The 16,468-nt window shown below is 42.0% G+C and overlaps 1 protein-coding gene across 5 annotated transcripts in view; it reads right to left on the reverse strand.

Annotated features, from left to right (window-relative positions):
• Positions 1–16,468, reverse strand: part of P4HA1 (prolyl 4-hydroxylase subunit alpha 1) — a 574,677-nt gene that overhangs the window by 149,410 nt on the left and 408,799 nt on the right. For 3 of the 5 annotated variants that reach the window (XM_078643088.1, XM_078643087.1, XM_078643089.1), the window contains one exon: positions 882–952. The exons of the other annotated variants lie outside the window; for them this stretch is intronic. In XM_078643088.1, the coding sequence (XP_078499214.1) occupies positions 882–952 (71 nt within the window). The remainder of the gene's footprint in view (positions 1–881; positions 953–16,468) is intronic. 5 annotated transcript variants of the gene reach the window in all.

Below are 16,468 nucleotides of genomic sequence, written 5' to 3' on the forward strand. Positions count from 1 at the left end.
TTTGAAATGTATCTTTTTGTACCCTTAGCTGTGTAGAGTCTAAACTTTCAAATATGGCTTTGAAAAAAAGCACAAACAGTAAAGTGTCTCTATATTGTGAAAGTTTAGGTCATGAATGAGAATATAAACTGTCCACTGAGTTATTTAACACAATGGTACTCAAATAATTTCCAGTACTCGCAAATCCAAATTTTTTGCTTTTTATGCACATCACAATTTCAATGGCGTTTTAGTACAATTTGTACATTTACAAAGTTCGCAAAATGTAGGTAAGCGATGAAGATTATAGACAGAGCATACAGTCTTTCAAAAGTTAATAATAGGTTCAGTTGGGTTCCTTTAAGATATAGAACGTTGAAAGAGGCTTACGTAAAGATATTACAAAAAAAGTAAAGATTAAATATGCCAAATATTTAATGCAAAGCTCTACCCCTACATATCGAAAGCCATTGTCTCTTAGCAGCAATTCTATGGAACTGGGCATTCATGCAGGTGCTTAAAATTACAAACGCAGAATTAATACTAGCCAGAGTCCCCTCTGCATGCCGCTAACCACTCATTTGTTGTTTTTGCAACAAGAGCAAAGTGTTCTGGATAAGACATCATGTTTTATGTCGTGGGTTTAAAGACACACAAAAGACTTACAACTTCAGAAATAGCTTGTCTTATCAAAACGAAGGCAGGTTTCATACAGAACATTAAAAGAACAGCAGTTGAAAAAGACAAATGTGAAACTCGGCAGTAAAAGCTACATGCATTTATTGACCTACTATAACATGAGAAACTTTGTGAAGTTTCTTCCTCTTTATAACATGCGAAATGCCAGAAGCAAAATCTCCAGCCAGGTACGGAATTGTAGGAGTGGAAGATGTCGATCTTACCTTTTGCTAATTCTGTAGTGTGCAGTCTCCAAAACTCCTGTTATGGGATTTGAAATGGTGGCTCGCCTCAGCTGTGAAGCCAACCAATCAGAATAGTTTCATTACATGAAAAATGCTTGCATTTAAATCATCCGACCAATCAGAATCATCTTTGTGGTTAGGAGGAGGAAAGGATTTAGAGATGATACACACACCCATGCATTAAACAAGTTAGATGTTTTCCCCCACATTGAACTAGACTCAACATTTTAAAGGCACAAATGGGGGCGGGGAGAAACAAATCACTCAGTATGTGCTACTTCTCAAGGAGCTTTTATTTTAATTTTGGTGAGGTCCCCTTGAATAGATGAGACCGCTGATACAAATATAGTAGATGCTGGACAATGATATTACATTCAAATTTACTATCTCGCTCGGACCTCTTTCTCCAGAACCTTAGAAAGGCAACTTGTTACTTACCCTGTAAGCATCTGTTTGTGGCATGTAGTGCTGAAGAGTCACAAGCCATCTAGTGTTGGGCCCTTTCAAAGAAGTCTTTTGAATTACGAGGTAATGTGACCCCTCCTCTTGATGATCATGTGCATGGTCATTGGCTTCATTGTTAGATTGTTTTCAAGCACAGCAGGTAAGGATGGTGTAGTGGTTGCATGTTTCTTTAATGAGCAATGGAATTATACTATGTAATAGAACTTTATTGAAGGGTGTTCTGGGATTGTAGAATGTCATGATTCAATTTACTGTTACCTGTATGATCTGCTGCATGCACTTTTATCTCCTGAACTACGAGTCAAATAAATACGTTGTACCAATTCCTGGATGTCATATTATTGATGAAGAGGTCACTACAGATTGGCAACGAGATGGGCACAACTTGTAATCAACCTCCACTACGATTTCTTCTATTTTGAAAATTCACCGTTTCATCTACATGTTCACTCTCAACTCTAATCGTGAGTAATTCAAAGAATTATGAATTTTGAAGCACCCTTGACCCTTGAGACTTTATTTTCCTAATTCGTTGGTGGATAATTACAATGTTGTAGCTCCAACGTTATCGTTTTGATCTTCTGAACTCAATTTGAAGCCCTCGCATGTATTTCTACAATTAACTGTTTTGAAAGAGGAGAGGTGGAAGAACTACAGCATACTTTGATGAAAGCCTCATCATTTTGGGGAAATATTTCCTGGCTTTACTTTCCAGCGTGCGATTCGGCTTATTAGCGTTGTGCGTTTTTTAAAAAAAAAAAAAAAAGCATTTAACGCTTACCGAGTGCCGCGTTCTCACCCTCGCTCTTCACAGCTTCATGCGCGCAGCAACGTCATTTTGGACAATTGAATCCTACTCGCGCATCCATCCATCGCATCAAAGCGCGCCTACGTGTGTTTCTTCAACGTCGCAAACGTCATCACGCTCTTCACCGCCATCTTGTGGTTACTAGGACAACAAAACCACGGAAACGAAGAGCGCTTTCTCCAGTCTTCAAGTGGGTATTCATGACTATCTTTTATTCAATTTTCAAGCGCTTTCCACAGCAATCAAATTGGATAGCACATTTTTCATGAAGCATATCATTAAGTTTAAAAAGTGCATGCAGCGTGAAATTTATTCTTGAAGTCCATTCTTTTCGTTCGCTTTTTAGATTAAAAGAGAACAATTATATTTCCAGTACTTCCACAAATACTCCATTCTTTTATTTTATTTTTGCATTCTTGAGGACAATTGTGTGTATTTTCAGCTTGTCAGCAAATATTTCTCGACATACTTTTTACGCTTTCAGTAACATTAATCTTGACAATCTTCAAGTTACTGAACTTACAGTTTAATGAACTCGACGCTGACAACTATTTACAAGAATATTCATACAATTTCTTGGAGTAATATTGTGCACGCTGATGCACACAGCTTTTACTTCTTAATCTGGCAATTCTCATAATTACACCAGTGAACTACTTGTTTCGACTTCAAGTTTGGAATTACAACACGTAGAATACACGTCAGCTAGCCGGTCAACATCATCTCACATCTCGCTTTCCAACGCGATAGCATCATCACGATTAAATCTACAGTTGTTGACTATTCTAAAAAAAAAAAAGAATGCAGGTCTTTGAAGGGTTATATGTTCCACTACTCACGTTGTGGAAATATCAAGAAAGGCAGAAGCACTGATGGAAACAAGTCATTTTTACGTGTAACAGAAATTTCGTGAAGCATCAGTTTAATATTGGACCACCGTGTATGTATGTATTACTAACCCAATTTGTTTTGCAGGTTGTACTTAAAAGAGTTATATGTTCCACTACTTGCGTTGTGGAAATTTCAGGAAAGGCAGAAGCACTGACGGGAACAAGTCATTTTTACTTGTAACAGTAATTTCTTGAAGCATCAGTCTGATATTAGGCCACTTTGTAACTCGTGTTTGAAAGAAGTTTTTTTTTATGAAGATATAATTAGTATCCCTTTTACATGAAGACATTTTTCAGTTAGTGGTTGCTTTCATTTTTCAACGAATACAAGAATTGTTTGATATCTGCGGTTTCCCTTTATATGAAAATATTATTCACGAAGTGGTTTGTTCGAATTTAATTGGAACCATTATTCACGTAGTGATTTATTCAAATTTATTTGACAATATTATTCACGAAGTGGTTTATTCAAATTTATATGAACACATTATTAACTAAGTGTTTTTTTTTTTTTTCGAATTTCAATTGTTGTTTCACGAAGATATCACGCATGAAGTGGTATTTCAAATAATTGTCTAGATATTGTGTTAGACATCAGTTGCGGAAAAGTCATTTCTAATAACTAACCACTTTTCTTTCAGGTTTTCGTTTTCTGTAAAACGATCAATAATGTCTCTGACAGCAAATGGATCAAAAACGGTTACCACCAGAAACAAAAATTCAGAATTAGACAGGGTTCCATGGAAAGGTTATAATGCAGCTGGTGTGTTTGATAGTGTTCCTGGCCTTTCTGAACAAGTGTGGATGAAGGAATACCAGGATGACACAATTTTGCATGCAGTCAAGGACAAAATCGTTAATGGTTGGTCAACCAAAGCTAAGGGTGATCCAAAATTGAGGCCATTTTGGAAAGTGCGAGATGAACTGAGTATGAAAATGGAATTTGTTTGCAGGGGAGGAAGGATTGTGCCTCATTCAGGTATTAGAGACAGGATTATGGATATAAGCCATGCAAAGCTCCCAGAAATCTCTCGCACCAAGAGAAACATAAAGGTCTTGTATTGGAAGCCTAAGATTGAGGTTGATATAGAGAGAAAAGTTCGTGAATGTTTCAATTGTGATAGTGCAAACAAAACCCAGAAGACTTTAAATCCTCCTTTGGCGTTAGTGAAGGATTGTGAATTTGCTCTATGTTACAAGGAATTAACTTCTGACCGGGTTGTTGGGCATACCAGGAACAGGTCTTTACAGGACAAGTTAGGGGTTAACTGTCTTACAGATACTATTGCCTTTGTTGGAAAGGCAGGATTGGCTAATCCTCGTTCTAAAGCGATGTTATCGCAAGGTAACAAGACGTCAGTAGAAACGGCAGGAGAAGTGGTAGAAGAGGGAACAAGGTATAAGAATCTTGAAACCGATATGTTTGAGGAAGGGAAAACAGGTTTCCATGTTAGAAGAAGATTTAGAAGTAATGAGATAGAGAAGTGTACCAACGTAAATTGTGTTGGAGGTGGAGGTTATTCACATGTGGCTCACGTTGAAAAATTTCCTGTTAGTTCTACCTTGTGCTGGGAGTGTGCAATGAGTAGACATTTTTCGCGAAGATGTAACAGAAAGAACAAAAAAGAGGTGCGTGTTCGACATAAGAGTAATTGTTCTGCATCAAGGTGGAACAAAGTGGATTCAGGAGCCTCTAATGTCTCATCATTTAATCCTTTTTGCGATATTTCTGTGAGTGGAATTATATTACGATTGGTGGTAGATTCGAGTTCACCGTTCACTGTGGTGCCGCAAGAGATGTGGAAAAGTCACTTTGTGGATAAAATAGGAGGGTGGTTAGAAACTGATGATGTTATTGCCGAAAGTTTTACAGGAGGAAGAGTTGATATTCTAGGGTTTAGGACCCTTATGTTTCGTTTTAAGGGAAGGCATGCTATGGGAAAACTGTATGTTACAAGAAATGATCCACCGGTATTAGGGTGGAGGGACTTAAAGTTATTGAACATCAGCCCCTGAAAGTTCTCAGAGATTAGGGTCAAACATTTGTGGCCACTTTTCTCCTTTTCTTCAAATATCCTGGGTATGGGTATTCTGGTTATGAGTATGGATACATTCAGCATTATATCCCTTTGCGGGAAGTTTCGTCCTTTTCTCGTTGTTTTGGTTGCTGGAAGTAGCTCACCTAATTATAATACTAAATAGGGGAAGTTTTATCTTGATCTTCAGCTAGAATAAATAAGATGTCTACAAGTCTACAAGTTTTCGTTCATAATATACAGTGTGTTCCTTGCTTAACAGTAGGCATTCTATGCTGCTTTAGGGATTTACCCAGGACCCAAACTTATGTAGTGTATTGATTCGGTATTTTAAGATATTATGCCTGTTTAATTTTTTTTTTTTGCAAATATTATATGTTGTGTACTGTTTCTAGCAAATTTCCTGGGGTGGTATTAAAAGAAGATGACATAGAGATTATCTTCTGGGGTTAAAATGTTGAACTAAGTTCCAAAAGTAAAATGTTCCAGAAATCTTTTGGACCGATAGAAGTATTAAAACATATTGTTATGAGCATAGTTTGACAAGTAAGTATGTTAAAAAAAAAAAATGGAATCCACTGTTACTTTCGTATTAGGCTGCCTTAGCAGTGGTGTTCCATTTTGAAGCAGATGTGTTGTAGAATTTTGCAACTAGTTCAGGTAGAATTCATTGCTTTACACCACCCCTGGAAGAAGTATAAAAAAAAAAAAAATGTATATATTCATAGCAGTACTAAAGCTTAGGCATCGCAAAAGTTATAGTGAACACTTTTCTTAGCTTAGTTGTATAACCAGAGGCTAATTTTGATTCAGAAGACGTGGTAGATAGTAGTAAAGAGTATAATATTTAATTGTTTTTTTTTTGTTTGCAAATCTTAAGGAAGGGGATGTGCAGGGTGTAGCAATTAGTCTTGCCTATCGCTTCTTTTACTTCCACGCATGTTTTAGATATCCTTGCAGATCAAATTATCCAGGTTCCTTCTGCAGATGAGATACGCTATTCTGGAGTGACAAACTCAGGCAGTTCAGCGTTTTGTGATTATTTATTTATTTGTTTATGTTTAGTTTTATAAAGAAGGGGGATGTGTAGTGGTTGCATGTTTCTTTAATGAGCAATGGAATTATACTATGTAATAGAACTTTATTGAAGGGTGTTCTGGGATTGTAGAATGTCATGATTCAATTTACTGTTACCTGTATGATCTGCTGCATGCACTTTTATCTCCTGAACTACGAGTCAAATAAATACGTTGTACCAATTCCTGGATGTCATATTATTGATGAAGAGGTCACTACAGATGGCATGTGAAGCTTAGTGATATATAGAGAGATGTCTATGCATTAGAGGAAAAAGAGATCGTAAAAGATACTGCAACAGCAATAGGCATCAGGGGAAGAGGGTGGGCGCATGTGAATCTAGAGCACTACATGCCACAAACAGATGCTTAGAGGGTAAGCAACATTTTCAGTTCATGGCATGCGTGTCTGTAGAAACATGCTGTGCATAGACTGTGAAGCAGAAGACAACCCTTTCCCTAGGTACTTGGAAGAAAGGTTCTTCCATGGTCAATACCTGAAGCTCACGGACACACCTGAGTGAGGTGAAACCAACTAGAAATGCCACCTTCCAAGAGAGGACTTGAAGGGGGGAGGTGCTCAAATTGAGGACTCGTGAGTCATGCGAGTACAATGTTGAGGTTCCATGAGGGTGCCAGTGGGCCCCGGGTAGCAATGACACTTTTGAGACCCTCCATGAAAGCTTTAATTACTTTCCAGTATCCTGAAGAGAGAGATGTGTTGCTTATTTTAAAGGTAGGCAGCCACAGCAGCTAGATGCAGCATTATGGAGGTAAAGGCTAGTCCCAAAACTTACAAGTGAAGTAACAGACAATGTACTGTACAATGGCTTTTACTGGGTCGATATCTTTTGAGTGACAGTAGCAGACAAATCTCTTCCACTTAGCTACGCAGCAGGCACAGGTGGTAGGTCTGCGAGCTTCTGTAAGAATGCTCATGCATTCAGATGGAAAATTAAGGTACCCAAATTCTATGACATCAGGAGTCAGATCACAAGGTTGAGGGATTGCAAGCCTGACGTCTTCATGGTTCTGCACGAGAAGAACCTGCTTGTTGGGGAGCCCCTCGTGCCGAACCAGTGAGTTCAAGCAGAATCGTGGACCAGGGCTGGCAGTGCCCATATGGATGCCACCAGGGTGAGGGACGTCTGCCGAAGCCTCTAAACCACAGTTGGAAGTAGAGGTATAATAGAAAAAGTGTAGTCAAATATCGTTCACCAGTTCATTCATAATGAATTGCGGCTGGACTGTAGGTTTGGGAACCTGGAGGTGAAGTTTGCGTACTTGGCAATTTCTGCTGTTGGGAATAGTTCTATCTGTGGGAACTCCCATCTGTGAAAGTAACAGAGGAGGGCTTGCCGGTGGAGTTTCCACTTGTGGACTTGTTGCAGCATCCTGCTGAGGTCAGCAAAATCGTATCCATTCCCGGAAGGTACTTTGTTAAATAAATTTTTCAACAGAGAGCCCAACGCCAAATGCTCTGGAGTTGTGGAGAGCATGCCCTCCCATATCTGGAGGTAATACATGGCTGTCATATTGTCTGTCTGGAAATACCAACCTTGCCTACCAGGTCAGGTAGGAAAGCCTTGAACTCTAGGTGAATGGCTATACGTCCCAGGTAGTTGATGTAGAGGCCCAGGTACTTTACTTCCCACTGACTCTGTACAGTCAGATCTTGTAAATGCTCGCCCCACCACGAAAGGGACGCATCCAGTGTAAAAATCCTATGCGGAACTGGGTCAAAAAAAGGCTGCCCCTATAACAGGTAGTTGATGTTCCGCCACTACAGGGAGAGATGAGTGTGGGGGCTGATCAACACTAGATCGTCCCAATGACCCTCCGCCTGAGACCACAGTTGTGCTAAGCATTCCTGCAATGAGCACTTGTGAAGTATGGCATGAGGTATTATGGTAATGCAGGAGGCCATAATGCCTAGGAGCTGTATGACTGCTTTGACTGATGATTGTTGAATTGGTTGAAACAAAGGGTGTAGTGGCTGAAAGGACTGAAACCTGGAAGGATTTTGATAGGCTTTGCCTACATCAAAGTTGAGAATAGCCCCTAGGTAGGACTTGATCTGGAGGGGTTGGTGTTGATGGTAAACCCTAAGCAATGAAGCAGGTCATTTGTAACCTGTGTGGGTTCGCAGCAATGCTGGGGGGTGGCACTTTTGATACGCCACTTGTCCAGAAATGGAAAAACGTGGACAGTGAGGATATGCAGGTGTGCAGCCACCACCGCAAGGAACTTGGTGAGCTCCCAAGGCGCAGTAATGACCCCAAAGAAGAGAAGAGTTTCTTCCCTTGACAACAAATCTGGGATACCAGCAATGAGCCGGATGTATTGGTATGTGGCAATAGGCTTCCGTCAGGCCATAAAGTTGCCTTGCAGGAGAAGCAAAATGGCACCCTGAACAGTTACCATGTGAAAATGCTCCGGCAGGATGTATTCATTTAGGGGCATAAGGTACAGAAAGGGCTTGAAGGATTCGTCTTTTTGGGGTATTCGAAAGTACAGTGAGTACACTTCCGTGCCTTGCTGCTGAGGGGATGTGTTCTATAGCCCTTTGAGGAGTAGGGCTTTGACATCCTCCGTGAGGAGCCTTTGGTGTTGCGGTAAGAGTCTGTTTGCAAGGTGGAATGATGTGAGGAGTGGAAGTGCGATCCAGACTATAACCATGTCACATAATATCTAACACCCACTAGTCTGAAGTGACGGTTTGCAATGTGGGTAAAAAACATTGAAGGCGCCGCAGACCGATGTTGTGATCGGGGAGGGGAAGGAAGAAGGGGCAAATTAAGGTTTGGTGACAGGTGTAGCTCCTTTGGGAGAGCTACCCTTGCCTCTGTAATTGTTACCTGTATAGGACCCTCTAAAATAACCTTCACTGTATGGGGCGTGGCGAATGGAGTTATGGGGAGCAGGTGTTTGCAGTGCCCCCATCGATTTGGTTGTTCCCATATCTTTTTTGATTGGTTTCAGAGCTTGGTTCACTTATGGATCTGAGATGCTCACCTTCAAAAGACGTGTTCAGTATGTTCTGAACTTCCAGCTTAGAGCCAGAGATATGGAGCCAGGCATTGCTGGTCGATGTCGAAGTCTTAAGACTTCAGGGGAGCCTTCAGTTCTGGTCAGAGCCAGGGCAGATGTGGTCAGTGCTGAGGGTTGGCTTGATCCCAAAGTGATCTGTCTCAAAGGTTTCTTTGGCACCAAGCCGGAGCTGGTTTGGGTGTTCGAGGTGGTTGAAATCAGGAACACCTTAACTCTATCCTGGAGTGGTGAAGATTTTTCAAGGTTTATGGTAAACCCGAGATTTTGGAGAGTTCTGATAACTGTTTGTATATCCCTGTGGCACTTTTGATTAGTGTTTCACTTTACCAACCAGTTGTCCCGGTATGGGTAGACATGTATACCCTGTCTCTTCAGGTGTGCAGCCAACGCTGCCAGGCATTTTTGAACACCCTTGGTGCGTATTTTCTCCTAAATGGTTGCACTCTGAAATTGTACTCAGTCCACAAGGAATATACGGTATTTCTTGTGCCTCTGGTTCATTGGTATAAGAAGGTAGGCATGTTTTAGGTCAAATGTGGCCATAGAGTCTCCCCTTCTTAGGAGCGGGATCACTTCTTGCAAAGTTGTCACTTTGAAATGCTGAGCTCGTACACACTTGTTTTGGTACCAGAGGTCTAGGATCATTCTCCGTGTTAAGTCTTGTTTTGGTACTAGGAAGTATGCCGAGAAGATGCCATTGCCGGTCTTCCCTTTGTGGGACTTTATCTATGGCCCCCTTTTGGATGATTTCCCGGACCCCTTCTCGCAACTGGAGGAGCTGCTGTTTCCTCAATGTTCTACTCCATGTCCACAGGTCCTGAGCCATGCGTGCCTCCTTAGCAGACTTGTGGCAAGAGTTGGCGATGTTCTTGCCTAGCTGGATCATTGCTTTTGCTGTTTTTTTTAATTCCTCTGGGAAGTGTTGCATTAATTTCTCGATTTCTTCCCACTGCTGATGGTCATTTTCATTTAAGGCAGTGCTGGAATTTGAAATTCTCAGTACTTCGCTGACTCCCTTTCAATCTTCCTCCCAAACCAGGTCCATCCTCCCGCTTTCTTTCTCTGTAGGTGGACCGGTCAATGTTGGGACATTTTTCCTTTGTCTGGCTGCGGCCACTATCATAGAGCACACCGTTATGTTCCCCTTGATGTACTGGGTGTCCTAGAGTACAAGGCTCACACATTTTTTCTCACTTCAGGAATAATCGCCCTAGCTGTGACGTGTTCCCTAAAAGCTTCCTTGCCCTGGTCAGTGATGTTGGGAGCATGGGCAGGTATAGGTTTGCCTTTTTAGACGGTATCAGGGTTTCGAGGAGGAAGCACGATTCCTCCCTCTCTTCCTAAAGCTGGACTCCATTGATCAGTCCATTGTAGATGGACAGGTCGCTCAGCAGGGCATTCAGCATCGAACCGGCCTCAATTCTCTGTCCTGCTGGACTTTTCCTTATCAAAGAGGTCCTCCTATTCTTCCTCATGCAGTTCCGCTATTGAGGGTGCCTCATTGTCAGGAAATCTTTTCACAGATCCCTTGGCTCGAATGGTTTCCTTGGGATATGAAAGGTCTTGAATGAGTCATGTAACTCCTTCCACTGAGAGAGAACTGTCATTTTGGCCTTGGGTTGGTGTCCTTTTCTTTCGACCTCGAGCAATTGTTCGGCATTGGTCGTTAAGGAGGACTTCCTCTTCAAGGCGATCAGCTCTGTGTCCTTCGCCTCCCTGGCCCTTTCCTTCGGCACCTCTTTTGCGTCATGGCTTAGATCGAAGGCTTGCCTCCAATTGTGTCTTTTGGTCGGGACCCATGTGACTCCGTTTGTGCAGAACTTCAGTCGCTGACTATTTCGCCTTCCAGGTGGCCTTCAGGTTTTTGGGGCTTGCTTTACTTTCTTTTTGCATCCCTCACCAGTTTCCTCACTGCTTCTGTTCTTTCGACATAGCCAATGCTATCTTCAGCATCCGATTCTCCTCGCTATGCCGGCTCGACTTCTTGATGTTTTATTCATCATTGATGGAGATACCAAGGTCCTTCAGGGTTTCTTGTGGTCTCTAGGTGCCGGGCATGGAATGATGTGAGAGTAGCTGCTTCAGTCTGGCCTTCAGTCCTTGGCACGATTTCGGCACCAGCTTCACAGTCTTTGATGTTGTGATTCGTAGGAAGACACAAGTTACAGACCTCGTGTGGATCCCTCTGCGTGAACTTGTGGTGGTAGTTTGGACAGAATTTAAAGGAGGTGTTCTTCATATCCCTTATCTGTCCCTCTCCTCTGCATTCTCTGGCCAGCGTTCTCCAGCAATGGGGTCCTCTCCCCGAGGGGACCTCTCCTCCTGGACTACGATGTTCTTCAAGGCCTCCGGTGCTTTTTAGTTCTCTTTTCCTTTCCGTTCTCTGCAGAAAGTTAAAGTTTCTTTGGAGCTCCACTGATGTACTTCCAGACCCAACGGCGTAAAAAAGAATCTGAAGATGGCGGCGGCGCACAGGAACTTGCACAGCACCATCTGACATCACACAAGGGATTAACTTACCATCAAATGGTAGACGACCAGACACAAATAGCAAGAAAGAAAAAACGATTTCGTACCCAAGCACTAGATGGCAAAGTCGATGTACACCATGTGAAACAAGTAAAGGATTCACGCTGCAAAAACAACATATCTTAAGGCTACATTAAAGAACTAAATAAGGAGAGAAGCAAACTTGCATTAGCGGAATCAAGATGGGAGATAAAATCCTTCAGGCATTAGTCTCACTATACTTTTAACTAAAATGGGAATGTATTAAAACAAACTCTGAGACTAAAGCCTCTATCTACAGAGTATAACCAGACGAAGCACATAAAACTCCGAGAAAACTGTTTCACATGATCACACAGCACACTGAAACAGCACAAAACATTCTATGACAACACCTCCAAAGAAAATGTGAAGGCCTATCAGAATTCATCACTAATGGTTAAAGAAAATTGAACTGTCACTTCCAAGTAACTCAATAGATAGCCCTACCTTGAGAGCAACATAATCTGAAGCAAGTACAGACAGGTCAACAAAAACGAACTTAAAAACAATAGCTAATATGAAACCAGCCTTAGACTGTGTCGATGTGGCCCACTCCACACTTATTAAAGAGATCAGCACTCACGCCTTACCTGAAGCAGCTTACCAATTCCTTGTTGGCCAAGGGTTAAGTTCCAAACTGTCTAAAAGCGGTTGAGGTGACAACATGTTTGAAAAAACTGGATGCTGACCGAGGGGACTTGAACTACTTCTGTATAGTCACTAATCTCCGATTCCTGATGATAATTCTAGATAGCGAAGTCTGACCTCAGACAATTTATTGAAGACTGCTACCTACTTGATAACTTTATCTAGTTTCAGACCTGGCTGAAGCACAGAAGCACCCATGCTACAGATCCGAGATGATCTTATATGTCTCCAGGGCAAGCAAGTCTCCAGTCTACTGACACCCCTCCACCTATGCCAAGCGTTAGACGCGGTTGATCACAACATCCTACTCAACATTCTTAAAGAGAGAATGGGGATAAATGGAATAGACCCAAGCTGGTTTTGTTCCTAATCAATTCAAACAAATGAAACTGGTCTGATCTCTATCACATCTAGCACCAGTAAATCAAGTGGTTTTGTAAAGTTCTAAATTATAACCAACTCTTATTGTATTGTACAGGAAACCTCTGAAAACAATCCTAAAACATTGAAACCTCTCTTCCCATCTACATACAGACAATCCACACCTGTGTCTGAAAGTGGTGTTGCAAAAATTCATACTCCTCCAAGAGCAAACTTTGAAAGATATTCAGGTCCCTGTTGAAGACTGAATCCCTCCTCGTCTTCCCCCTCACAACCCGTACCCAAAGATAGCTGGGGATACTCTCTCAATTTTCTAAATTGTAAACACGACAAAGTCATGGACTGCATCAAATTGCTCAGGATCGCTTGCGACTGGAGTTGACACCTGCAAGCTCTCAAAAGCCTCTACAAAGAGTGTTCAATACTATCTCAAACTGCAAACCTTTCATTCTGATCTGGACTTTAAAAATGTGCTATAATCCCTTGGCCCCTCCAGGCCAGACTACACTTTAGTGCTAGTGTGGGAATCCCCCCAAAAAACCTAGGTACAATGAAAGCAACCCTTGGTGTTATAGTGTGAATGGTATCTTGAATAAGATGCTTTGATAACAATCCCGTGCTCAACTGGCTCCAGACAGAAGCTAGAAACATATTCAAAATGTCTGCAGCACTTACACAGCCCTTGCACCGAGACACAATGAAATGCCTGGCACAGAAATTCCACCATTCAGGGGCTATCACTTCTCTCAGAAATTCTGAATCCTTAGTCCTGGCACCTCCCAAGTTCAAGAAAGGAAAATTCTACTTACCAGTATGCATCTGTTCTTGGCATGTAGAGCTGCAGAGTTGTACACTTAGCATTAGATCGCCACCTGGTGTTGGGCTTGGATGATTGGAGGTTGTTGTTGTCTTGGAAGAAGTCTTTGTAGTCACAAGACAGGCGACTCCTCCCTTAGACAATACTGCGCATGGGCATCGGCTCCATCCTTAGATTGTTTTTCGCCATGATGGGAAATGATGGAGTTAGTATAAGTAAAGAAAAAAGGATGTCCATGTGTGTGCATCTAAGTAAGATGAAAACTGGAACGGATACAAGTCCCGGAGAGGCGTGTACAACTCTGCAGCTCTACATGCCAAGAACAGATGCATACTGGTAAATAGCATTTTCCGTTCGAGGCATATTAGCTGCAGATTGTACACTTAGCATTGATTGTGCAGCAGTGTCTCCCCTAGCGGCGGTCGCTTGTATCCGTTGTAGTGCTTTGAAAGAGATTTTAAGTACAGCCTGGCCTATTGCAGCTTGCTGCTTGGCTTGCACATCAACACAATAGTGTTTAGTGAAGGTGTGTGGTGTAGACCATGTTGCTGCCTTGCATATGTTCTCTAGGGGTATGTTTCCTAAGAAAGCCATAGAGGCTCCTAGTTTGCGAGTGGAGTGCGCTCTAGGAGGAACTGTTAATGTACGTTTAGCTTTTAGATAGCATATTTGTATACACTTTACAATCCACCTTGCAATCCCACCTTTAGATATGGGGTTGCCTTTGTGTGGAGGAGAGAAAGATACAAACAGTTATTTTGTTTTTCTAAAGGATATAGGGCCAGATGTAGGTCGCCCAATATCGGTCAGTAACGGCCGAAATTACCGAATTTCGGCCGTTAACGACTGGTATTGGGAATTTGTAATGTAGGAGGCCAAAAAATACTGATTCGGTAAATACGAATCGGTAAATACCAATTTGGAAATTTACCGAATTTTACGGATTCGGTAAAATTTACAGAATCATTAGCTACATATCATTTACCGATTCTAAACTACCGAATCGGTAAAATTCTGTATTTTAGAATCGGTAAATGATATTTACCTACATCTGGCCCTTAGTTCTATCTATATAGTATAGAAGAGCTCTTTTAACATCTAGTGTGTGTAAAGCCCTTTCCGCTACAGAGTCTAGGTTTTGGAAAAACACAGGTAACTCTATGGATTGATTTAAGTGAAAAGGAGTGATGACCTTTGGAAGAAATTTTGGATTAGATCGAAGAACCACTTTGTTAGGATGTATTTGAAAAAATGGTTAGTGTATAGTGAAAGCTTGTATCTCACTTACTCTTCTAAGAGAGGTAATAGCAACAAGGAAAGCTGCTTTCCATATTAGGAATTGCAGTTCACATTTATGTAGAGGCTCGAAAGGGGGTCCCATGAGTCTTGTAAGGACAATGTTCAGATTCCACACAGGAGAAGGTAGCAACCTGGGTGGGATTATTCTTTTTAATCCTTCCATGAATGCTCTGATTGCAGGTACTCTGAAGAGAGACAGATGTCTGTTTTGTAAATACGCTGCAATTGTTGCAAAGTGCAGGCGTATGGAAGAATATGCCAAATTAGATCCAGGGGAGCAATTTGATTATTTTTGCAATATATTGCGAATCTTTTCCATTTAGCGGCATAACACACTCTGGTAGTGGGTTTCCTAGCCTCTTTAATGATGTTAATACAGTCTGGTGGTAGGTTTAGATAGCGAAACTCTAAGACTTCAGGAGCCAGATCGCTAAATTCAGTTGGTCTGGGTGTCTGATTTCTCCATGGTTCTGTGTTAACAGGGAGGGTGTGAGCTGTAACTTTTGATGTGGAACCAGAGAGAGATCCAGCAGTGTGGTGAACCACGGTTGGCGTGCCCATGTGGGAACTGCCAGGATCAGTTTGAGAGACTGTTGTCTGAGCTTGCGCACTACTAATGGAATCAGTGGGAGAGGCGGAAAAGCGTATGCAAATCTGCCTGACCAGATCATCCATATTGCATTGCCCTTGGACAATGGGTGTGGAAACCTGGCGGCGAAGGTTGGGCATTTTGCATTTTCGTGGGTGGCAAACAGATCTAGGTGTGGCTGACCCCACCTTTGGAAGAATGGCTGAAGAACTTGTGGATGTAGTTCCCATTCGGGAATCTGTTGTGACTGCCGACTTAACAGATCTACTATCTGATTGTGAACTCCTGGAAGGTGTTCTGCCAATAGATGTATATTTTGAGGAATGGCCCATCTCCAAATGTTCTGTGCGAGCTGGGACAGTTGCAGAGAGTGTGTCCCCCCCTGTTTTTGTATATAGTACATGGCTGTCATATTGTCCGTCCGGATTAAGACAGCTTTGTTTTGTACTTGTAGCTGAAAAGTCTTGAGTGCTAAGAATATGGCTAGCAGCTCTAGATGGTTGATATGGAACAGTTTTTGTTGATTGTTCCATTGACCTTGAGTTGTATGATGTAAGAGATGGGCTCCCCATCCTGTGAGAGATGCGTCTGTTGTGAGCACTAATTGTGGAACAGGTTCGAGGAACGGCCGCCCCTTTGTCAAGTTTTTGGTGTTCCACCACTGCAGAGAGCGATGCGTGCGGCTGTTCACCAACACCAGGTCTGTTAGTTGACCTTGAGCCTGGTCCCACTGTTGAGCAAGACACTCTTGTAACGGGCGCATTTGCAATCTTGCGTGTGGTACTATGAAGATGCAAGATGCCATCATGCCTATTAGTCTCATGAACACTCTGGCTTGCAGAGATTGTTGTTGTTGTTGAAAAGTTGCAACTAAGGCTTGAATGCTGTGTATCCTTGCTGGACTGGGATACGCTAGAGCTGTAGATGTGTCTATTGTAGCCCCTAGATACTGATGT

Source organism: Lissotriton helveticus, chromosome 5_1, assembly GCF_964261635.1.
Source record: "Lissotriton helveticus chromosome 5_1, aLisHel1.1, whole genome shotgun sequence".
Lineage (NCBI taxonomy): Eukaryota > Metazoa > Chordata > Amphibia > Caudata > Salamandridae > Lissotriton > Lissotriton helveticus.